This window comes from Leptopilina boulardi, unplaced genomic scaffold (genome assembly GCF_019393585.1).
Source record: "Leptopilina boulardi isolate dan_hultmark-lab unplaced genomic scaffold, ZJU_Lbou_2.1 LbouV2_262, whole genome shotgun sequence".
In the NCBI taxonomy this organism is placed as follows: domain Eukaryota; kingdom Metazoa; phylum Arthropoda; class Insecta; order Hymenoptera; family Figitidae; genus Leptopilina; species Leptopilina boulardi.
Genome location: NW_026137821.1, coordinates 298,424 through 323,173, shown reverse-complemented (window position 1 = coordinate 323,173; position 24,750 = coordinate 298,424). Strand labels below are relative to the sequence as shown.

General features: G+C 29.3%; 2 protein-coding genes across 2 annotated transcripts in view; one reads left to right on the top strand and one right to left on the bottom strand.

The window, feature by feature from the left end:
- The window catches only part of LOC127281054 (thioredoxin-like protein 1), a 31,698-nt gene extending 25,612 nt beyond the window's left edge, over positions 1–6,086 (top strand). The window contains exons 3-4 of the mRNA XM_051304543.1: positions 681–964; positions 5,319–6,086. Coding sequence (XP_051160500.1) covers positions 681–964; positions 5,319–5,532 — 498 coding nt within the window. The 3' untranslated portion in view covers positions 5,533–6,086. The remainder of the gene's footprint in view (positions 1–680; positions 965–5,318) is intronic.
- Positions 6,087–6,553: 467 nt separating this feature from the next.
- The window catches only part of LOC127281052 (mediator of RNA polymerase II transcription subunit 16), a 42,271-nt gene continuing 24,074 nt past the window's right edge, over positions 6,554–24,750 (bottom strand). Inside the window, exons 3-14 of the mRNA XM_051304541.1 lie at positions 16,694–16,892; positions 15,883–16,129; positions 15,163–15,318; positions 14,893–15,062; positions 14,449–14,773; positions 12,977–13,184; positions 12,724–12,898; positions 12,483–12,629; positions 12,170–12,383; positions 10,919–11,028; positions 10,095–10,240; positions 6,554–6,838 (exon numbers count right to left, since the gene is read on the bottom strand). Of these exons, the coding sequence (XP_051160498.1) occupies positions 6,715–6,838; positions 10,095–10,240; positions 10,919–11,028; positions 12,170–12,383; positions 12,483–12,629; positions 12,724–12,898; positions 12,977–13,184; positions 14,449–14,773; positions 14,893–15,062; positions 15,163–15,318; positions 15,883–16,129; positions 16,694–16,892 (2,221 nt within the window). The 3' untranslated portion in view covers positions 6,554–6,714. The remainder of the gene's footprint in view (positions 6,839–10,094; positions 10,241–10,918; positions 11,029–12,169; positions 12,384–12,482; positions 12,630–12,723; positions 12,899–12,976; positions 13,185–14,448; positions 14,774–14,892; positions 15,063–15,162; positions 15,319–15,882; positions 16,130–16,693; positions 16,893–24,750) is intronic.

Below are 24,750 nucleotides of genomic sequence, written 5' to 3'. Positions count from 1 at the left end.
TATTACTGACATTTTAAACTCATTTTAAACTTTTCTTAAGTCTATACAGTAGGCAGTGGGTATTAAAAAGTACCTACCAAACGTTTTATTATTTGCAAAATGTTTTATAAATTTAATACTTTTGCAATTTCAAATATAAACTTCCAATATCCAGTATCTCGACTTTAAGAATAATTTTGTTATCACAATAATTAGTGACGTTACTAACACTACATTAGTACTTGATAAAACCCCAGAGCCTCGAAGTCCTCTAAGACTTTCAAAACAATGTTTTTTGAAGAGGAAGGTCTCTTATCACGTTACTAAGAATAGTTTTTTCCTTTTAAGAATAAAAGTTTGCTGTATTACATCAATTTTTTTTATATAGAACGTATGGTGAAGGGGGTCAAAGAAGAAATGTAATACATTATTAAAAATAAAAAAACAAATAATAATAAAAGACCAAGAATTAAATCCTTTAAATCTGTAAAATTTAAATTCTACATTTTAAATTAAACATATATATTTAAGTTAATTAATTTTATAACATTAAAATCATTTTCACTATTTAATCTCCTTGTTGACATTATTAAAGAGATGGCCTAATTTTAATTGTGAATAAACAAAATATTTTTCTTGTGTTTATTTGTTTTTCGGGAAAAATGTTATTCTGTCATAAGTTGCAACGTTTTGCTTTATAGATGGACTTGAGCAGTTTTATAGTAAAGACACAGTGTGAGTGTTTAAACGAATCTGACGAGCATCCCTTAATTCAATGTTTATCGGCAGACGATGGCTACTTGGAAAGTGACTGCGATGAACAACTTATCATGTCTTTTACTTTTACGCAAGCTGTTAAAGTGCATTCTTTAAAAATTAAGGCTCCGTCGGACAAAGGTCCCAAAATCGTAAAGTTGTTTATTAATCAACCTAGGACAATTGACTTTGATATGGCAGATTCCAACACCAGCACTCAAGATATTACGTAAGTGTTCTTTTTTTATAATTTAATTTGTGTAGTCCAAGACAAGGTGCGCCAAAAAGAAGTTTAAATAAAAATGTAATGTTCCCTCAAAATTCCTTTTCATTATAATTTGTGGAAGTGTTGTGAACCCTAAGTCACTTTTCGAGTTACAAGAAATTTCCGAGCAATATCACAATTCACTGGTAGCGTAGGAGAAATATTTTTATTTTTTGTTTTCTTGGCAGACAATGGAAGGAAAGTCATAGTATTTAGTAGCCGCAGAAATTTTGAGAGTTTTTTAATAAAAAAAAGTTTTTTATTTTTTCGGGAATTTTGTTGACAAACATGACCGGAAATGCATTAAAGACCAGCTTCATGAAATTTTTTCAGAATTTTTTATCAACTCTTTCGCTAATTTAGTAATTTTATACTCTTTATATAAAATATACTCTTTCGATAATTTTTTTTTGTAGTTCATTCAAAAAAAATGCTAGAAAATTGTGTCTCAAGGTGTCCTATTAATCTATTAACGCCTATAATCACTGAAATTTAGAATTACATTGAATGTAGAATTTTTAATAAAAAAAACTGCCTGGAATGTTTTTGAAGTAAGCTGTACAAAAATTTCTTAGTTAAAATGTGTTTTTATCCACGTGGAAATTAAGTATAGCAACTTTTATGGGTCAAAGTACCAAGAAATTAGATGTTTTTCTAAAGTCAATTAAAAAAAATGAAAACGTTTAAACAAAAAAAAGACGAATTTTTTGGGTTTTTTTCATTAAAACTATATTTTTGATTCGAAGTCGCGTCTGGAAAAATTTGGATGACAAAATATCGCGTCAAAAATGTCTGCCATTTCATTTCGTGATTATAAAAAACTTTTTATATTCTCAAAATTCAAAATGGCTTCTCCAAAATGTCTGAAATTAAATCTTTCAGCCCCACTATTAAAAGACTAGACAAATATCGATGAAACTTGTTACTCGGGGGTTTTTTGAGATTGCTGATTCCGAATTTGAAGTCAGATTTTCAAAATTCAAAATGGCGGATCCAATATGGTTGATGAAAAAATAGTACGGTCACTAAAATGACAGACAAAGTAAATACTAAGCTCATTTTCTATTGCAAATGACTGAATTCATTATAAAATTAACATTATTGATGACATTTGATAATTGGGCAACTCAACGGCGACATTTTCGACAACTAATAAACGTTTTAAATAATTTAAAAATAAATTTATCACACAGCTAACAGTTTCCATTAAAGTCTTTTTTAAATTTCAGTCATTTTGGCGGTCGCACTATTTTTTCGTCCGACATTTTGAATTTTGAAAAACTGAATTCAAATTCGGAATCAGCAAACTCGAAAACGCCCGAGTAACAAATTTCGTAGATGTTTGTCTAGTCTTTTAATAGTGGAACTGCAAGATTTAATTTCAGACATTTTGGTGTCCATTTTCAATTGGCAGACATTTTGGACGCGATATTTTGCCATTCCAAATTTTTCATGACGCGACTTCGAATCAAAAATATAGTTTTAATGAAAACAACCATAAAAATTCGTCTTTTTTTTAAAACAATTATAACTTTTTATCCTTAAGTCAAAAGTTAAATTTTCTAGTAGATTCTGAAAGAGGACTAAAAAATACATAAGAACATCTTATGCCAATTTTTTTAATCCGTACATTTTGAAAATGTTGAGAGATAACGGAAAAGTTATCTGAAAAATAAAATGTCTCAAAAGAGAAAAAAAAATTAACGTGTAGAGAATTACATAACGCTCAAGTTTTCTTAATAATATTTTATTTAATTTTCAGCAGGTTTTGCAAAAAAAATAAAAACTGCTTTTACTATTTCGACATTTTTATTTTTAAATATTGTTTTCTCATTAATTATTTTTTACAATTTTTAATCAAAATTATTTGAAAACTAATTCTGTGACGCTTATTTTTTGATTTTCATTATGTGAATACTTCTCTTCGTTCATTATTCTGTTCGCTCACATTTCATTTTACAGGTTACTTTTCATGTAACGAATGCTCGAATAAAAATATTTATAATTTTTACAGTTTTTGACTTAACGATCTGAAAGTTCAGGAAAAACTTCTCCATACCATAAGGAACAACTTTGTCGCTGGAAGTTTTTCGTTGGTAAAACTTTCTCTCTTACTTTTTCTTGGCGAAATAATAAAAGCCCAAAATAAAACATTTTGTATTAAAAAATAATATAAAGGAGTAAAATATTTTGAATTTTGTTAAATCCAACGGTTTCGTCAACTCAAAATTTATTTAAGCACAAAGTAACAAAAAATTTCATTTACAAAAAGGGAGATATAGTGATATATGTTTCAAAAATTTATTGATTTCAGGTTGTCACGATTTTGCAGTTTTTATTTTTTTTTTTGCAAAACCTGCTGAAAATTAAATAAAATATTACTAAGAAAACTTGAGCGTTATGTAATTCTCTCCACGTTAATATATTTTTTTTCAATACTAACCTCTAAAGTTAAATTTTACACACCGAAAAGTGTGTGTAAAGAAGCTCTTTTTAAAACGGTGTGTAAAGTGATTCACTTTACGCACTGAATTTTACTTTACGCACTGAAATATTACTTTACGCACTGAAATTTACTGTACGCGCCGAAATTTTTCTCACATAATATAAGGATTGTTTTAGACCATACAAAACCACAAAATTAAAAAAAGAACTTTACTTTTAAATTTATACACTACTGCCTAATGATATTTTTCCTGATCTTCGATTGATTTCTTCAACGAAATGGGTTAAACTGGAACAGACTTGTTAAACTTTTAGAGTTTTGTTTTATTTTTTGCTTCCTCATAGAGGAAAAAATTAAAGTGCGATTTTTGGCCATATTTCGAAGATATTTATTTCCAGTGATTATATTCAAGAACAGTTTTTTGTATAAATATTCAGTTATTTATGCTCTAAAGATTTTGTGCACAAAAGATACTGACTTGATTTTTTTAAATTGTAGATCTCATTGGAGAAACATGTCATAGAAGTATTTTGACCGCGATTAATCAAGTATAACTATTTTTTTTTAATTTTAAAATTTTCAAAAAACGTTTTTTGCCCATAACTTTAAGAACAAGGAGAGGGTACTTTATGTTTATTTCATAAACATTTTGTTTCCTCATTATGTGGAACAAAAAATTTGCTTCCTCGTGGAGGAAGCAATGAATTTCTCCAATTCAATTGATTGATTTAAAACATTTTGAGTTAAAAACTGTTTTAAATTTCTTAAATTTTTTGAAAAACTAAGAAAATTTTAATTAATTTTGGGTGTAGAATCGATTCGTTTTAATGCAAGAAATACAACTATTTTATGTATTAACTTGAATTTAAATAAACATAATTTTTTTTAGCTAAAATATGAATTTTTGTTTTTTCAATTTTCATTAATTCTTAAAATTTAAATTAAATCTATACTTTATATATATCAATCGATTCGTCTCGACGTAAAGAGGACGATTTTATTATATACCACCTTAAATTTTTCTATTTAAAAATTTTTTCAATTAAAAAAAATTTGTTGGAAAAAAGATGATAAAATTTTTTTTTTGGGTATTTTTAAAAATCCTCTCGTCATTTTTGAGAGGTTAATGTGATAATTAAGCCTCACAAATTTTACCCAAATCCATTGAAACCTGTTAAAGATATCGTGGTTCACAAAAAAGATCCACACATACATACATCCGGACAATTGAGCAGGATCTCATATATCATGTTTCTATATAGAGGAAAATTTGTTTTCACCATTTTTAAAAATTTTATAAACAAAAGGACTACAAAGCTTCCTCCACGAGGAAGCAAAATTATTAATATTTTATAAAACTTGGTATCTGGGGATTTTCGGGGTCGCTGATTATTAATCTGATGTCAGATTTTCAAAATTCATAATTAATTAATTATGATGGAAATATTATTAATTTTAATTGACTTTAATCTCTGAGGAAGCAAATTGTTCATGAAAAAAAATATAAATCGTACTCCTAAAGGAAAATCATCAGTACTATAACTCGGCAACGGTTTTTGTAAATTTTTTATAATTACTAATTTTTTAAAAGCGTTGCATACATTTTTACTTTTTATTTATTTTTATTTATTGAAATAAATCCAACAGTCACTTTTTGTAGTTTACTCGATGAGTAAAGTATTGATTGACTTATTTAAATGCTTAGAGATACTTAAAAAAATTAAAATTCTACCTTCAATGTAATTCTCAATTTCACTAATTTTAGGCGTTAATGAGATGAATTTTGTTATTTATGTTATTAATTTATTGTCTCCACAAAGTGAACTGGTTTGTAATGCAATTTTTTATAATTGAATTAAATTAAAATTTCAGATTTACAATGAAAGAAGTGGAAGAAGGCAATCCTGTTCAACTGCGTTACGTAAAATTCCAAAATGTGCAGAACCTGCAGATTTTCGTAAAGGACAATCAAAGCGGTTCAGAAACGACTCAAATCGATCATTTAGCCATTATTGGAACACCAATCAATACTACTAACATGGGCGAATTTAAACGAGTTGCAGGAAAGAAAGGAGAGAGTCACTGATTTCCTCTAGACCATTATAATTTTAAAGTTATTTTTCTTTCTAAAACGAAATTTTGAATTATGGCATAAAAGTTGTTTGCATGTTAATATTATTAAAAGATATAAATTTAAGTAAATTAGATTTAGCAAGATGAATGCAGGTTGCGAACAGTCAATTATTTATGCGTGTCTTCCTTACTCTTACTTAAATAAATTTAAATCTTTTAATAAATGAGAGAGACGAAAAATGGTTCCGCTACTTCTGTTTGTAAGTAAAGAAAAATATTCTAAATGTTTGTAAAAAGTGTGCCGATTCATTCGATTGAAATGAAAGAAAGATTGCAGTTTCTTAAAAGTGAAACCTCTTCTAGAAAAAATCTTATAACACAGAATTTTTCTAAATATATGCGAAAAATATTCTTCTATTTAATTTGTAAAAACCTACTCATTTTTTTTTAATTTATCAGCCATGAGTTTCATGTTTTGCCCTAAAAAAATATTTCAAAATATTCTGAATAACAATTAATTTGTACCAATAGTTTGGAAATAAATATAGAATATTATTTGTAAAATTATTTATCTTTCGAAAAGAACATTAGTTATTATTTCCCTATAAATTATAATTTAGTTTTAATTTAATTTAATTAATAATTTTAATTTAATTTTAGAAAAATGATTTATATGAATCACTCAATTTATATTTCATCCAAAATGTTGATATGAGACTTATTTTTAGCAACTTTTGATTAATTTAAATAATTTATATAAATTAATTAAAATGTTAATTGTATATTTACTTAAAAATAAAATTTGTTGCATTTATTTTACTATTTTAATTTTAAAGTTTAGTTGTATGGAGAAAAGAATGATTTAACAGTTGTTAGAGTTCCGTAAAAAAAGACCCTGAAAAATTTTTTAAAATTAATTCTTTTTATAATTAACCGTTGTTGAATTTTGTCATTTTATAAATAAGTTTAAAATTCAAACTTCACGCAATATTTTACATTTCTTAATGTATGTAAAGAAATTTATATTTTCTAAATTATTTTAGTGTCTTTTTATTGTATAAATTTGAAATAAATATAATGAAGTGAGTCATATAAATGTTTATAAATAAAACAATTTTACATTATTAATATTTGCATAAATATGTACATTGGTGAATAGAAAAAAACAATAGCTATAATGAGAAAAATGTACTTTTTAAATTTTATTTTTATGTATGCGCCATAAACCACCACATCTACAGGAACATGCCCATCTTTGGTCCCAAGCTCTTATGGCAGCCGTCCTCGTCATATTGTAAACTTGTGCTTTGCCTCCACATCTATGCCACAAAATAAAACTATTATTAAAAAAACATATAAAAATTCTTTCTATTCAAAAAAATTATTGGCACGTATGATTATTCCATGAAAATGGATAGGAAAGGGGAACATAAGGAGGAAGAAAAACATATTTTCAATTTTTTTCCTTTGTGCAGTTTTGATAAATCTGTTAATTATTCATTTTCGAGGTGTGGCGTCACTTTAACTCACCTGTAGGAAAATCGGCTAGTACAAATATAGTAAATAATATACCATTGAAAATGTAATTGAATTACCTTTCGAACCGTGGATCATGTAATAAAATCCAAAAAAAATTGACAGACGTATCACAGTTCTTTATGCAAATTTTTAAGATTTTTAGACACTTGTACAAATTCACCTAATTTTTATCAATCCAATAGAAAAAGTTCATGTTTTAAATTTTTTATCGATAGTCTATTTTATTACAAAAATTTTGAGCCCTAATAGAGCACAATCGGATGAAAAATAAAAATTCAACTCTAGATTTAGTGAACTAAACAACCTGTTCATTTTTAGTAAACTTTTAAGGGGGGGTTATGTTATTTAATTTTTTTTTGCATTATTTTTGTTTTTTTTAAATGAATGTATAATATTTCAAGAATATTGTATGAAAATTTTAAATCGATCGAAGAAAAATTAACGAATTTATGAGCATTCAAGTGTCCGTTGTATATATGTTTTTGGGGTCGCTGATTATAAATCTAAAGTCAGATTTAAAAATTTTCAAAATTTAAAATGACGTTTTTCTCGAAATGACTTTTTTAAGGTCAGTGCTTCCCCGTTACTTCCCCAGTCATCTGCGGGAGCTTTTTTTTAAGTGCTGCGAAAAATAAAAAAAAAATCCTCCCGTAGTTACCTTGAAAAACATCTCGTTTAACAAAAGAATTTTTTTTTATGTTTTACATGATTCTGTTGCGAGTTACATTGAACACTGCAAATTCATTTTTTAAGAGGCTCCTGCAGAGATTCACTGTCACTCGTCCAATTTCGTAATGATAATATTAAAAAAGAACAAACGTTTGCGGTGATATTTGCAGCAAAAAGGCGAACTATAAAATAAAGTTAAGCTAAGGTTTTAAAAATATCTAAACTAGGGTTTTTGGAGTGGCTGATTACGAGTCCAGGTTTCAGTTTTTGAAAATTCAAAAAATTAAAAATTCGTTTTTTTGGCAGACAAAATCTAAAAATTTTTAAAACTGACACCTGGACTCGTAATTATCCACCCAAAAACTCTAAATTAGAGATTTTTAAAACCTTAGCTCAACTTTATTTTATAGTTTGCATTTTTGCTGCAAATATCACTGCACGGAGAAAAAAATCAAGCGAATGTAGTAGCGACAGTAACTATACTACTTTCGCGCGTGCGCTTTCTACGATATTCGTAGAAAAACATACCCAATTTGCATGATCCTATACCAAAAGAGTATAGATCCCTGCAAATATCGTAGAAAGCACACACACGAAAGTAGTATAGTTACTGTCGCTACTACATTCGCTTGATTTTCTTCTCCGTGTGCAAACGTTTTTCTTTTTTATTTCAATGATTATGAAATTGGTATTGATTTATTGCACAAAACATTTTTTTACAAAGTAGAATAAATTTGTGGACCATGTCACATGATACTAAAAAATATTTAAAGTTTTATCAAAGAATCACTTGAGAGGTTACTAAAAATGAAAAAATTGTTTTGTTCATTGAACCTAGTATAGAATTTTTATTTTTCGTCCGATTGTGCTTTACTTGAGCTCAACATTTTCGTAGTAAAATAGACTATCGATAAAAAATTTAAAACATGAACTTTTTTTATTGTTTGAATTAGAAAAAATTAGCAGAAGTTAGACAAGTATCTAAAAATCATCAAAATTTGCATGAAATTTGAACTTTGATCAAATATAAGTCGGTCAATTTTTATTGGATTTTATTCTACGACCAACGGCTCAAAAGGTAATTTAATGACGTTTCCAACGGTATATTATTTATTATATTTGGACTAGCTGATTTTCCTACAGGTGAATTTAAGTGATGCCACACTTCGAAAATGTGTTTTTTTAGATTCAGCAAAATTGCAACAAGGAAAAAAACCAAAATTTGATGATCAAATTTTGATTGTTGAGGTTCCATTTTAAAGCTAGAGTAAATACCTAACTTTTGTTTAAGAAACAAGATTTTTTTATTTTAAAACAGAAGAATTATGAAAGAATTTCAAAAAGTTGTGTTTTCGGACCAAATAAAATATGACCCCTGTTGTGCACTTCCAAAAATGTAAAAATATGAAGAAATGCAAATATAAATGTAAATTTTTATATTATTTAATTAGTATAAAAGCCTTTAACATTTACAGATTTTATAAATTTATATTTTATAAGTGTTTAATATTATATAAAGCTTTAAAGGCACATAAAATTAGACATGAAATTCTCTATATTGACGTTATTTTAATAATTTGATTATTACTTTTATATCCGTAACATTCAATCAGATGCTTTTTAAATTACTTAAATATAAAATTAAAGTCAATATTTGATCATAAAACTACAAAAAAAAAAAAAATTATTTGGGGTGCTGCATAACCGGGTCTGGGACAATTTTGCAAATGACCTCATAATTTTTTTCGATTCAATTATTTTTTTCAAAAATTTATTTTGCATCATGAAGTATAGGACTAAAGTTGAGTTTCTACATTTTGTAAATATTTTTTAACCTCGTTAGTTTTGCTTGATAAACAAGTAAAAGAATCAGTTTGTTATAAAACGGGAAAAATCATTGAAGCGTTTTTTTCACATAGTGCTCACAAAAGGTTAAACAATATTTGGCGGATTGGTGTTTGCTCAAAAACATTCTTATAACGTGACCAAAAGTAGACATAAGTTTCATATAAATAGATAAAGAAACACGAACAAAATGACAAGTGCTGCATAACAGGGGACTCTCCCCTACTATAAAAAGTTAAAAATACACAAAAATTGACTTTATTCGAAAATCTCTCTACCGATTTTTTTCATCTTAGGTGCAAATTACTCAGAAAATAATATGGAAATAATATCTGAATAAAGCTGAGAAAGTCCAACAAAGTATTGATTTGAATGCAGAAAAGTGTCTAAAAGTGCAGAAATCAACAACTTTGTACTGCATTTACATTAAAGTAAAGTGACGCTTTTCTTGCAGGAGTTACCCAAAATAACATAAAACAATAAAATGTTGGAAAAATTAAGAGTTACTTAATGTTAGTTTACCTTGTGCACTGCTTTTCAAAAAGAGGTTTCTTTCCAAGGTAAAGATGCCTTATTATATCAACAGTCTGTCCACTTTGCACGCATCCTTCAACTGGACTTAGCTCAGGAACGAATAATAACATATCGGGTTCCATTCCGTATTCCAACTAATATTAAAAATCAAAAGTAAATATACATACATAACAAATAAATAACACTAATTGTAAAAATTTCATATGATACTAATTATTAAGCAAGTTATCTGGCAAATATTATTATAGAACAAACAAATGCAATTCTCCCAAGAAATATTTATATAACTGAGATCGACAAATTGGAATTTATGAATTTCCTGCTTACCATAAACGAGTTCACGACAGTTTCATCAAAATATAATAATAAGACATTATTTAAATTAGATTTGGTATTCTATGAGAAGATTAGTGCACTTTTACAGACGGCTAAGAAATTTTTTTAACCCTTTAACGCCTAGGACAAGTTTTTTAAAAAAATTTGTAAGGCCATCGTCCTCTATGATTTTGCATATTAAAAAAATTTTAGAAGTAATTTTATTTATGGCTTTTCAATCGCTCTTTCAGAATCTGATCTTTAAATTACAAAAAAAAATGATATTCTAAAAAGTTATTGACATTATTTTGTCAAAAAGTTGAATAACTTGAGAAATTTTTGCCTTATGTATAATATTGCCCAAAAAGAATAATTTATAAAAAAAATTGAGGAAATATGTTTCATTTTGCAATTCTTAAAGAAAAAATCCGATTGACAACGTATTTAAAACTATATTTAACAATTTTTGTCAAAGTAATAAAAAATAAAAACCCTACCTGAAGAGGAAAGTTTTGATAAGATAGTGAAGGTGACGCAATTTCGATAATGTTATTAGGCTGGTGTAACTGTGGCACAAGTATTTGATTCGGCAGCAAACAACATTCATCTGAAAAAAAGAAGTGCACCAATTTAGAAGAAAAACAAGTAAATGCTTATTCAGGAATTATATTTTTTGTAGAATATTTGTTTTAAATTGTTTTAGAGTCTTCAAATAACAGCTTTCCTGTTATTAAAAATATATTTATGACTTATTCAAATTTCATAAGAATGACAAAATTGTTTAGGACCCGAAAGTGTTATTTACAGTTGGAAAAATTGACTTTCCTATTCTATGGTTAACACTAGAACTACCGACTGTAAAAATTGTCCAAGCGCGCATGTTTGTTCTAGTGTATCTTACGTTAATGACTAGCTAGAGGGCTGAAATTTTCTGACTTTTATTTTTTTGTTGAGTTTAATCAGTATACAAAATTTCAGATTTTTATCATTATTACAACCTTAGATCTGAACCGGCATACCTAGAACTACCGACATAATTAGTTAATTAATATTGTTAAAAACAATTATTATTACAAAATTGAAAAATAATCATTGTGTACAGTTATTAGAAAGTATAAACAATGATAATATATGTGGAATTATGGTTATTTTGTATTGTAATTGCCTATATTAATATTTACAAGACAAGCGTTTTTGATACAAATCTACATGGGAAGCAGCGCAGCGGACGGTTAGTGTACAAAACTGCTGGTGAAACGCGCTTATCAAAAAATAGTTTTTGGCAAAATATTAGTTAAAGTTTTGGGTTTTCCATATACATAATTTATTGTTGAAGGTTTATTTATTATTTCAAGGCCTACCAAAAGTTTGTAACTTTTCGGGATAATTTTCTATATTGCTCTAAAGTTAACATAAAAAAGGCCGTTTTTTATCACTCAAACCTATTTTTTAGTGAAAAATTAAAATGCTGGAGTATTTCCGACTTCAAGTTCGTAATCTACACAAAAAAACCAATTAAAATCATGTATCATTTTATTTTTCTAACTTGTAAATATTAATAAGAAAAACATAAATGAATCATGGGACAAAACGTCCCGGGTGGTAGTTCTAGGTATGCAAGATCTTCGGTAGTTCTAGTGTTAATGGAGACTCAATTAGTATTTACAATAATTTTAATGAAATTTCTATTTTTTTGAGGCAAAAAAGTAAAAAGAAGTCAGGAAATGACTAAATAAATACTAACTTACCTATTAAGCCATCATCGATTTGTTGAGATTCTCCATTACCGTTGGGAGGAACAAGTTTTGACAAGAGACGAAACAGTAATGCCAAAACATCCAAATTGTCAACACTCCTTAGAAAGACAGGCAAACACGATGAACGTAGTAAGCCCCATATGCGAATAATTACTAATAATTCGCGAACTGTATTTAAAGCCTTATGATCTCTCAATAGTTCATACTGCAATAAAATTAAAATAAATAAAACAGAAACGGTACTTTTCATTGATTTTGTCAAATAATCTCAGTGAAAAATATAAATTCTTAGCAGGAAACTTACTCCAGTAGTCTTTGTTTGCATACGTTGTTCGGGAAGTCGAACTAGTAAATTCAGCGCTAAATCAGCAACCCACTGAATTAACTGTTGTAATGACTGAAGAGTACTGGGTTCTACCGTAAATTCCTTAGGATCCAGATGCAGCAATATCTGTGTAAAATCAAAATTATTCAAGTATTTTTTTTATTCCTCTTATTAAAACAATTTTTACATAAAATTACATTACAACTGTTAATTCACAAACCTTGTCCACATCAGCAATAGCATCATTAATTACCACTGCTAAACTTTCTGCAGGGCCCTTGTCCTGAGAAATAAGTTCTGATGGCCTAAGTAACGACTTGAATGCTGCTGATATTGAATTTATCATCAGTAAAGAAGATAAATCAGCCGCCTTATCTTGTCCATTTGCGAGCATTCTGTGGATCATAAAAATATAATTCATGTTTTATTTTACATCAAAAACATTTTTATTGCAAACAATTAACTTTACTTGCCTGTAGAGTGAAATTTTAATACATAAAAATTGTATGTAATAATACTGTTGTATAGCTGGTGGTTGCCTATTATAGGAGGCATCCAATCGCTCGCAGAGTGTTTCGATCATAGCCGGTCTTAGGCAGAAAAGCAAATCCATCCAATCGAAACCAGTAAGTAAACAATACTCTAATAAAACGCACGCGTGATTTAATGACACAGTGGGGCCTAAAAATTCATTTTTTACCTTATAATAATCTTGATTTATTCAAACATTAGCAATATTGAGAATCAGAATCACGAAATGAAAACAATTTTAATAATTTTTTTTATTTATTATAAAATATTGTTGTGGTTCTGTCAATGATGCATGGAGTATGTTTGTGTTCGTGTCGATAGTTACGAAAAGAGTCGTCGTCAATCTATAAATTCACCATGTAGAACAAAACAAAGTAATATATTAATGTAATATATTAGTATATTTACATCAATAAAAGAAAGAACGCGTTCTTTTCTTCATCAGGAACATCAAACCGTTTTTTATAATTTAGTGCCTTATCCACAGATAAATTGCAGGCAAAATATATCACATCAGGAACACTTTTATCAGAAAAATCAAATTGATCCAGTAAAACCTTTAGCTTCGTTTGAATATTATTTTGAATTTTAAGCATTTTTTTACTTTTTTTTGCAACAAAGCAGACATAATTTTTAACGGTTTTAACCTGTGAAAATTTTTTGGAGTAGGCAATGGGAAAATTGAGTCAGCCAGTAGAGTCTCGCTACCTCGATATGGCTTTTCTTATTTCTTTGAAAATTGAAAAAGATTCATTTATAAAATTTGATATTGTTGCATATTTAATTGCTAAAAGTCCATATTTGTATTTTATTGTATAAAATGTGTTATTATTGGATATTTTAAAACTAAAGAAGCTGTAAGTCTTTTTTTGTCTTAAATACTTTGTTAAATGTTCATATGTTGAGAACTATTGACAAAATAAAGAAATATTTAAAGAAAATAGAAATTATATCATTTTATTAGAATTTCAGATAAGAGCCCCACAAGTGGGATATTGTGAGAAATGCAATTTTTTAGAAAAAATTTTTTTTTTGCAAATTTACTTTTTTTTCTGAATTTCTAATTAATTATAATTAAAGATAAATAACAAAAGGATTAAAAAAAGGACCAAAACAATATTTTATTATTAGAATAAATTGGTTTTTTTTAATCATTTTCCTTAAGGGTCTCTAATTCACCCACCTTCCCCTAAATTCATAGTTTATAATAAAAAAAATTTTTAATTCTTTTTATTTCGTGATTCTGATATCTTTAAATTAATTCCTGCAAAGTATTATAATTTTTTAAAATTAGCCGACAACTACTGCAGTCAAAATAATTGATGGAATGACTCAATAATAAAATTACTTTTTATAAAAAAATAATCCAAGCAAAAATAAGACTTTTTACCAATCCATAAATATAAATTCATACCTTCAGGTAGCAATTTGTATAAATATAAGTTTCCATGAGTATCACAAGTAGTAAGTACGCAGCCAAGCCATGAAATATCAATGTGTGAAATGGACACATTCGTCTTCAAATATTTATTACTCGGTTCGTCTTGATAGCGAGCCATGTTTACAGACGAAACAGTTAGTTCTTTCAGAGATTCATGATTTAAGCAACGAATGGACGAATCAGCCAAAGCAACAAAAATATAACTTGAAGGCGGAAGTGACGTCGAAATTGAAAGTTTGCTAGTTGCGATTGCAGTAATAGGAGAATGACTTTTGTAATGTGCTTGATGTTGCCAAACCTAGTTTTTTTAACGTAACAAAAATTCACAATCAAAATTTAAAGCAAATCTTATTATTCAGCCATTAAATAAGTAATAGAATCAGGTGAATAAAGTTAATTTTATTAAAAAATAGATACCACAGTCTTATAGGGATCGAGCGTTTTTAGTTGAAACAAATTATGAACTGGTTGTGATTTTTCTCTCAATTCCCACAGTTCAACGAAACCGCTGTTTTCGGTATTTGCTGCCACAACTAGAGTGTCAGGTGCTTCACGTACTACAAACTTCAAACGCATCACTGTAGTTGCTAAATGGAGAAAATACAAAGAATTTCCAATTCAGCTACATAGTTTATTATTAAAAAAATGTTGTCGCTATTTTCGAATATTTTTAAATTAGCAACTTACAGAAGTTATCCTTAGGTGCACCATCTTGCAGAAAAAAACTAGGCAAAGCTAGAGAGGATATTACACATTTTTCATCAGTTTTGCGCACAAGAACTCTGTAGCATCTAATAGGATGTCCAATGTTTCCACTACTTACAGCCACGACAAAATGACCGTCTAGGTAAGAAAAATGTTTATAAATTTCTCTCGGTCTCACGTGTTTTATTAGTTTTAGTAATAATTTAAATATCATTAACGGGTTTCTTATGCCATTCCAGGGGTTATTATATCCATCGAGTTTTTAATGAATCGCATATAGAGGTTTTCAGGGTCGCTGATTACGAATACGATTTCAGTTTTACAAAATTCAAAATGTCGAACAACTTCATTTCTGCATTAGGCATTTGATCATAGTTGTTTAATTCTCAGGCAATTTGGACCAACATTTAAAAAAGTTGTCCGACATATTGGATCCGCCATTTTCAATTTTGAAAAAACTGAAATCGGATTCGTAATCAGGGACCCCGAAAATCCCCGAGTAGTCATTTGTAATTTTGTTGTTAATCTTGCCACAAACATACTTTTTTATTATTGTAATTACAAAATCGTTAACTTAGTATTTATTGCAGTATACATTTTTTCATAAAGTTGAATAAATTTATGGGTCGTGAGAATTTAAAAAATAAAAATATTTTAATTTTTGAAGTCAAAAGCGGTTAAATTTATTATTACGTAACTTACTTTTTCCATAACAGATGTCAACTGCCATTATACGTTGGCGAATACTTCCAAGACTTTCGGTGGCAAATGATACTGGATTCTGAATATCTTTTGTAATCATTACAGCGCCAACCATTCCAGTAGTGGACACAACTATAACTCCTTCCGCAGCTCTGCCACCGAACTGTCTCACCGAAGGTGCGAAGAGTAAATGATTGAATTTCTCACTGTACTGCAGACTATCTTTTTTCTCGACTATGAGACCAGTCTGAAAATGTTTAATGTCAAAAACTTTAATATTTCATACACTGAAAAACTTTTCCTTGTAAGAATTTTCTATGGTGACGAGTAATTTGAGGCTACATCTGTGCCACTGATAACTATTGTTAAAAATAAAATATTTACCACAGTTATATGGTAACTATAATAAACTTTTCTAGTTTCTTTGACAAAAGTTATCAGTGAGACAAATATATCCCCATATTCAGCATTCTGATCAATTTATTTTTAAAACTTTAATAAATTTCCCCCAAAGAATTGTATTTGATTTATCAGAAATTACTAAAACGTACCTACTTTCTAATCATTCCTTTCATAAAATTTTTTAAATTTAATGAAAAATATTGTTTTAGAATTATTATAAACGATTAAGGTTCTCGACATTATTAATAAACATTACTTCCAACTTGTTGGTAAATAAAAGGTAAGAATCAAAATTTTAAATAAAAGAATATTCTGAAAGAGACATTTTTATCAAATATAATATAAACGACAAAACAATTTTTAATTACTGTAAGGTTGAAAATTTTAATAAAGTAAAGAGGTAAAATACCTTTTTGCCATTGTGAAACCATGCGGCGCCTAAAATGTGTTCTCCGGGAAAATAAGTAGAACCAATAGGAACCCATTCATTTAAAACATGGTCTTTAAAAACCCACAGTTGAACATATCCAGCTGAATCGGCGATTACTAGTTTATCTCCTGGTAAATCCCACTCCAAAGCGGTAACGTTGTACTTATTAGAAAGAACCCTGATAACATATGTTGCAAAAAATTTATTTTTTAACTAATGCAGGGTGGCCACTATTTTTAGAAATTTTGACTCCCGGTTTTCTCCCGGTAGAAATTAGAGATTTCTCCCGGTTTTAAAATACATTTTTTCTTTACACAAATCTATTATGTTTATGTAATATGCAATTGTATAAAATAATGATCACTAAAAACACTCTATGAAAATTTATCAAATTTAAGTTTTATGAACTACATTGAAATAAAATATGTAACAAATTTTATTAAGTATAGTAGACATTTTAATAAATATTTTTCAATTTAGGGAAAACGTGTAAAAATGGGAAATATTTAAACAAAAAATAATATACTTCAGAAAATATTTTTCAGTCTTTAAGAAATACATTTTAAATTTTAGGAATGTAAATACTATTTCTTATTCTCCAATCGTCATATCACAAAACATCGAGTACAATAAATTTTTTTAAAAAAGAACTCCCAGTAAGTGAACTGTATAACAGTTTATATTATTTTACTTATTAATATATATACTTGTAAAGCTCAAATCTGCGCATTAAATATAATATTTAATATATTATTCATATTTAAAATATTTAAACACAAATTTTTATGGCAATCAGTCTTTATGAAACTATCTTAAAAGAAATTTTGATGCTGAAAATGGTATGATTATTTTCCTAAAGAATCAATCTCCTTGTCAATTAAATCAACTTCTTTCTGTGCTTCTGCTCAAAATTTTATCCGCTTGGCCTTCAACTCTTTTTTTTCTTTAGCAATGCGTTTTCTCTTTCTTCTGCTGCGAGTGCAGACTCTTCTTCTTCGCGTTTTCTTTTTAGATTATTTTGGTAAACTGAATGTGCAACTCGAAAATGATGGATTAAGTTTTTTTATAGATCGAATGACTCTATATTACCTGCTTCCTTAACTGCATCGTAAACTTTTCTGATCGCTACAAGACTTTCTTTTTGTTGATTTTCAATTAAGCATTCTTTATTAACTGAAAAGCCACATTACCATCACAGAAAAAAACTTAACTCAGAATGAGCCGTGTAGGCGGCTCATTTTGATGTGCAACAAAAATGAACCAGGTTGGTGGCGCCACTGTCTATGTCGTTTAGCATTGGCTCATTTTGATTTGCATCAAAAATGAAACAAGGTTTTTTCTGTGATGCGAAAGAAGGAGCACAATCCTCATTATTTCAGAGACATTTTCAAAATCTTCTTCAGCTTTTTTTTCGACCAAAATCTTAAGACAAGAATTCATTCTTTTCTTATCAGTATTTAAATATTTCAGCTTTTAAAATGACTTCGTTTTTCACACAGCGGATCAAAATGGAGTAAACCAACGGCGATTTAGATTGAAAGTGCAAAAGAAAAGGTTCTAAAATTAAAGATAATGAACGGAAAAAAGTTAATTTAGGTACAAGAAATGGATCCTTTAAAGCTTCTGATACAATTTCGAAACTCTCCTTTTTTGGAGCTTTTTTTTCTTTGATCGCACACTTTACATACTCAGTCAGTTGAGGTAAAATACTTTGAGCTGTTTCTGCAACTGAAGCACTTTCAACCCACCGAGTATCACAAAATTTGCTTGGAAAAATACTGCTTTTTGTATAATTTGAATAGTCGGTTCTGCGTGCTGGTACACTTTTGAACAGATTGTAGGCAGAACGTAAAAATTGTACTACAATCCAGTTAACTAATTTTATGTAAGTCTTCAAAGATCCGTGAAGTGTGTGTAATCTGCAAGTACCTAATTCCAAAAGATCCTTGTTTTCATCCTTTTCCTTAATATGTTGAGATAAATCAGACTGAAGTCTCAAATTAACATTTCAGCCGTCCATTGAAAGTTGGATTATTTTTTTAACGTTTTCTGAAATATTCGTCAAATCCGACTACTATTTGGTTACATTTTTCCAACAAATTTTGCAGACACTGCGTGAGATATGGAGCTATACCGTATACAATGCTATATGCTAATTTTGTTCTTTGCAATTTTAATTTACAGTAATTACGCTATCCGGAAACATAATTTGAAACATGGAAGCAGAACTAGCTGCACTTCGAAATGATGTGTGATTCATAACATTTCCAAGAATCTGAAAAAATATCACCTTGACAATATTTTGTAAAAATATACTCTCTACATTCGAACAAAAAAATTGAAAAGAAAAGTACACCTATTATATTAACTGCTGCTACTGTCTCTTGAGTAAGGTCTTGATTAAACTTAGATTGAGGGTTTTTAATAATCATATTTAGCTGAAGACATTTTTTTCTGTTTTCAACCTGTGAAATATGTGTTCTCGATTTCGATTGGTGACTTTTAAGAGCAGACTTTCCCATTGATGAAAGGTCCAAATCTTTTTTACACCATACACATATTGCTTTATTTTTAAATGTAGGATATTTTTTAACCCACTCAAATTCATTTTCGTACTCTTGACGATATGATGTAGAACTTGATTTAGGAGACATCGTAACTTAGCAATCTGTGAAGGAAATATTTAAAAAGTAGTTTGTAAAAATATCTATAATATACTTACCCATAATAATTTGTCTATTATCCACTCATCATTTAGTTCTTTCACTCTATATCTTATGTCGTATTAATAGTATATCTGTATTAATAAATTCGAATATATAAGAGTAATCTTCTAACTGACAAACATGAATCACTGACAAGGAATAACGATAAACAACAAAAGTAAAATGTCGAAAGTAATATACAGTAAGAATTCTTCTGCTTCTTCTTCTTCTACCTTTCCAAAGATCGGTAGGGATGTTGTGGCTTCGAAATATTCAGGACAATTCAATTCACTTTGTAAAATTTTGTTACTAAATCACATTAATCTTCATATAAATGCTCCAAATACTACAGTATAGGTTATAATGTTCAGCAGTTAATTGTTCCGTTTAGTGTTTTAAAGCGCATGCGTAAGCGGCACAATGCGTACCTAGCTTCATAGAGGCAGGGAGGCTGGAAAGGAAAGGTTTAGCTAGGACCAAAGGAGGCGGGAAGATTTAAATTCAAACACCAGATCCCCTCAACCACAAATTAGATTCTGATAGAATCAGGAAATAATGATAAAACTAAGGTTTAATTAATTGGTAAATCCGTCAGGATTATTGTAGAGGATTTTTGGTTTTAATGGAATCGTCAACCAGTAACAGAAACATAGGAAGATATGATCCCGTTGCTGTAGGAAAGCTCATTGCTGGCATAATCCAAGGCAGCAGAAGAATATTTATAAGTGGCCGTAATCACATAAAAATAGTGTGTCAAAATAAGGAAGATGCTAATTTGTTACTCTCGTCTGAGGTATTATTGCAAAAAGGTTATAAAACGTTCATACCTGAATATATGCTATATAAAAAGGGCTTCATCAGGATACTTCCGGATCACTCTGTTTCGGAAATTATGGAAAATTTAGATGAAGAACAGAAAGGCCTGATAATTTCAGCACGCAGAAGGATAAGCCGATCAGATGGTCAACCCTCAAATATCATAGACTTAGTATTCGGGACAACTTATGTACCCAGATACATTTTCGCTTTGAGTGTGAGAATCTTCATTCCGCCTTCCATCCCGATTCCAAAGAGGTGTTTTATATGCCAACATTTCGGGCATGTTAAGGATCAATGCAGGACATCTTCACCCAATTGTAAGCATTGCGCAGGCAAACACTCTACGAATGATTGTAATGATCCTCGTTCTTCTAGTAAATGTTTCAATTGTGCGAGAAACCACAAATCTTCATCGAGAGATTTCCCGGTTTATAAATTCGAATTCGATGTGATGAAGGAAAGATATTTGTACAATATATCTGAGAGTGAAGCACGTAATAATTTGTACAGCAAGGATGGATCAATCCAAGAGTATTTAATTCCCCAGTATATTCTCAGAATTCGGGCTCAGACCATCTCTCGGAACTGCATCCTATTCGGAGTGAACAAGAGGATGACGAACGAAGTTTGAAAGATTTGGACTCAGCATCTAGAGCAAATCTGGGTCTTCGGCGGCTAGGAGAAATGGAAAATGATAATTTGATATTCGACGGGATTAAAAGCAAACTGCATCTGGAGTCTACCCAACAACAAGAACAAGACCAGAATAAAATGGATGATGACAAACAGACATCATCGTTTGATTCGTTGACAGCACACATCGGGGAGCAGGAGAACGAAAGAGTTTAGTGTTTTCTGTTTGGCAATTAAAAGATAATTAACTATACTTGTAAAAAAAGGAAAGTGTCTTGTTTTCTGTTCTTAGAACTAATTTTCCTGATTTAGATAGTTGATCTGTTATTATTGTTTGAGATATTTTTGTAGATTATGTTTACTTGATAATTTGTTGCATTAATTCAGATAATTTTAAGTTTGATTGGTATGAGTTATTGAGGGTATAATGATGCAGTTGATTTGGTATCTCTAGTTTAGGTATTTTCGAACATTAAGTTCTGTTTTTTAATCTGTTTCATTAATTCAAATAACTTTGAATGATAAGTTTGGCTGTTATGAGTTAAGTCAAGTTGGTTCAAATTAAAGTATCTTGACAACATAATATATTAATAATTTTGTAATTGAAATTATAGGAAAAAAAAGATAATAAATCTTATTTAAGTAGCAGATTATTGTTTGTGTAAGTTTAATTTGAATTTAATTAAAGATGTTTAAAATGAGTTCTCATTCAAAAACAATTTTTAGATGCGCAATGTGGAACGCTAGGAGTATCTTAATTAAAAAGGTGAATTTGGAAACGTTAGCTTATAAAGGAAACTTGGATCTAATGACAATAACGGAAACTTGGCTTACAGCCTCTAATCCCGGTTGGAATCTGAAAGGATTCATTGTACATCTAGATGTGACTGGTAAGAAAATCGTTCAACGTGGATTGTATTCAACTCAAGGGCTTCTGGTCTGATGCTATGGATGCGACTTGTGTGAAATTAAAATCTTCAGAAGGATCAATCTACTTCATTTTTGTATATATTCCTCCAGTAAGGAGAATGGTACCACAACACTGGTTGCATGTATGGGTGGTCATTCCGCCTGGGGAAGGCTAGTCATATTGGGTGACATGAATGCACACACTCTATATTTTTTTCCATTCGGGAGCAATGCCTCAGAAAGAGTTTTACAGGAAATTCTAGAGAAATGAAATTTGATTATAATGAATGATGGTGTGTTTCATTGAAAACGATAGCGAATTAACGGTCCCATTGTTACTAAACATTGACTAAACTGATATCAGCGCCGGTTTTAGCTCGACCGGATTTTAGTAAACCGTCTACGATTGAATACGACGCGAGCGATTTCGCGATTGAGGCAGATCTTACCCAAGAGTCAGCGGATGGTGAACACCCTATAGTGTTTATCAGTAAAGCGTTGTCAGCGTCTGAGAAGAATTATAACGTGACCGAGAAAGAGTGTCTCGCACTGCTTTGGGGCATAAAAAAGTTTAGACCGTACATTGAGGGTTATCAGTTTACGATAATTACGGATTACAGCGAGCTTAGGTGGTTACGTAACCTCAAAGACCCTACAGGTAGGCTAGCTAGATGGCCCTAGAGTTACAGCAGTGGGACTTCGATATCGATCATAGAAGGGGAATTCACCATCATGTTCCGGATGCGTTATCGAGAATGTTCGAAGAAAGCGAGGATCTGTCAGCGTTCAAAACAGTCAGCGACCAATGGTATTTAAAGCGTAAGAATTAGTCGAGTAATTTCCACAACATTTTCCGGGTGGACGGTAGAGGGTGATAAGTTGTATCGCCACAAAGCTTGTCCGATTTTGTCGCCCTTTTCGAACAATGAAAAGGATTGAAAGTTAGTAGTGCCAGCGGTATTTAGAGAGCGTGTCATTAGCGACGCACACAATGAGTTGACAGCACCGGTGTGAAGTTAGCACAACAAGTAAATTGAATCAGGATATTTCATTTGGAATTGTTTGGTAATCGTTTAGTAGCGTTTGGTAATCACTTTCTAACGTTTTGTAGTAAAAATATTTACTCAAAAATATTCAAAAAGAATAACACAACAAAGGTGGACGAAACTGAATATTGGGATAATGCGCATGCGCAAAATATCCAGACATATTGTACAAGCCCGCAAATTCAAACTTATTACTAGAACGCTTACCAAAATATTAGATTTATATTTAATATAATTCAATAATAATAACAATGATTATTATTAATATAAATTTATTTAAAAGAAGTATTGCCAAAAACAAAACAAAAAACAACAAAATCAATTAATACAATGCTTACAAAATATATAACAAATGATTCTATTGAAAAAAATTAAATTTTTGAAAACTGCAATGATACGAATATTTTATTAACATTATATTATAACATTATATTATTATTACTATTATTATTATTATTTATTATTTATAACATCCTTGACTCCTACTTCTAAAAAGTAGTAATATTTTAATGTTTAGTACCAAAGTCTCAAATAGTAATTATTTTTTCATCAAACAATTCTCAGTTTATTAATGCAATAAGAATTGTTTTTTTAAACTAATTTTTTTAAATTCACACTTCACCCCTGATGTTTGGTAGTAAGGTTTCAGCGTTTGGTACCCAAACCTCTATTATTTATTAATTTTGCAATTAACAATTTTTTATTTTTTAACTACTGCTGCTATAAAAATTGATCATTTTTAAAAATTCTTTTTTCCCATAACTCCTAAATCACCCCTGATATTTGGTAGTAACGTTTCAGCGTTTGGTACCCAAATCTCTATTACTTACTAATTTTTGATATTAATAATATTTATTTTTTAAGAAGTGCCGCAATAAAAATTAAGGCATTATAATCAATATTTTTTTAAAAATTTTTTTATGGGAGGTCTAAGTAAAAAAATCAAGATATATATTATATCAGTCTACTCCATATATTCTGTTGATTTGAAAGTGTTATTAATGTCAACCAATAACATAAGTGGCGTTAATGGAGCATTTACACCTTCGGTAAAAATTGTCCAGAATGGAAAATCTACATTAGAGTGTGAGAGACAGATACACAGTCTGTCTCTGTTATTTCAACATGGAATTTTCATTCTGGACAATTTTTACCGTATGTGTAAATGCTTCATATGTGTCTTCTAGGCTAAAACTAAAACTAATTATTTCCTTTTTCCGTTTATTGTGAAATGTCTTTTCCACCTATTATGAAAAACCCTGAGTTACGCGTAACTTCCCAAACCTGGTCCCATGGCAGCGTTTTGCGATAGATATAATCGTGTCCTTTTTTATCACATGTACCTGCAAAGATCGATGTCACTAGAATCAGACATCACTACGAAAAGTAATTTGTCCAGTGTCACATTCAGTATATTATCTATGTAGCCTTCCTTGAAAAGAGGGTTTTATGAAGAAAAAGTGTTTGTGAAACAACCTTTAATAACTCTTGTTTTTTGTGCTTCCCGTTGCCTATAACCGTTTTTTATCTTTCAAACATTTTGATTACTGATTTTATTTATTCATTTTTCCAAAATATTTTGTTTCAAAGGCGATATTCATCATCAATATATTGTTTTTTATAATAAATCAAGTGGTCATTATGTGATTATGAGGTTTATTTTGGTTTCTTTGCCGCAGTACATTGCCGGCCATGTGCTATTTTATGTCTATCGTTTGTTTTGGTTTCACTTTTGATTTTTATTACGTTTTTTCAATGTAAGTATAATAAATTATTAAGTTAAATTTAATTTTTCATGTACGTTTTGATGGCAGGTTATTAAATTTCATCTAAAGTAATTGTAGGTTAATTTGTCAAAGAGTGATGCTTTGTAGGAATAATTATATGCACTGTTAACTTAAAAGTATCAATTTGATACTTTCAA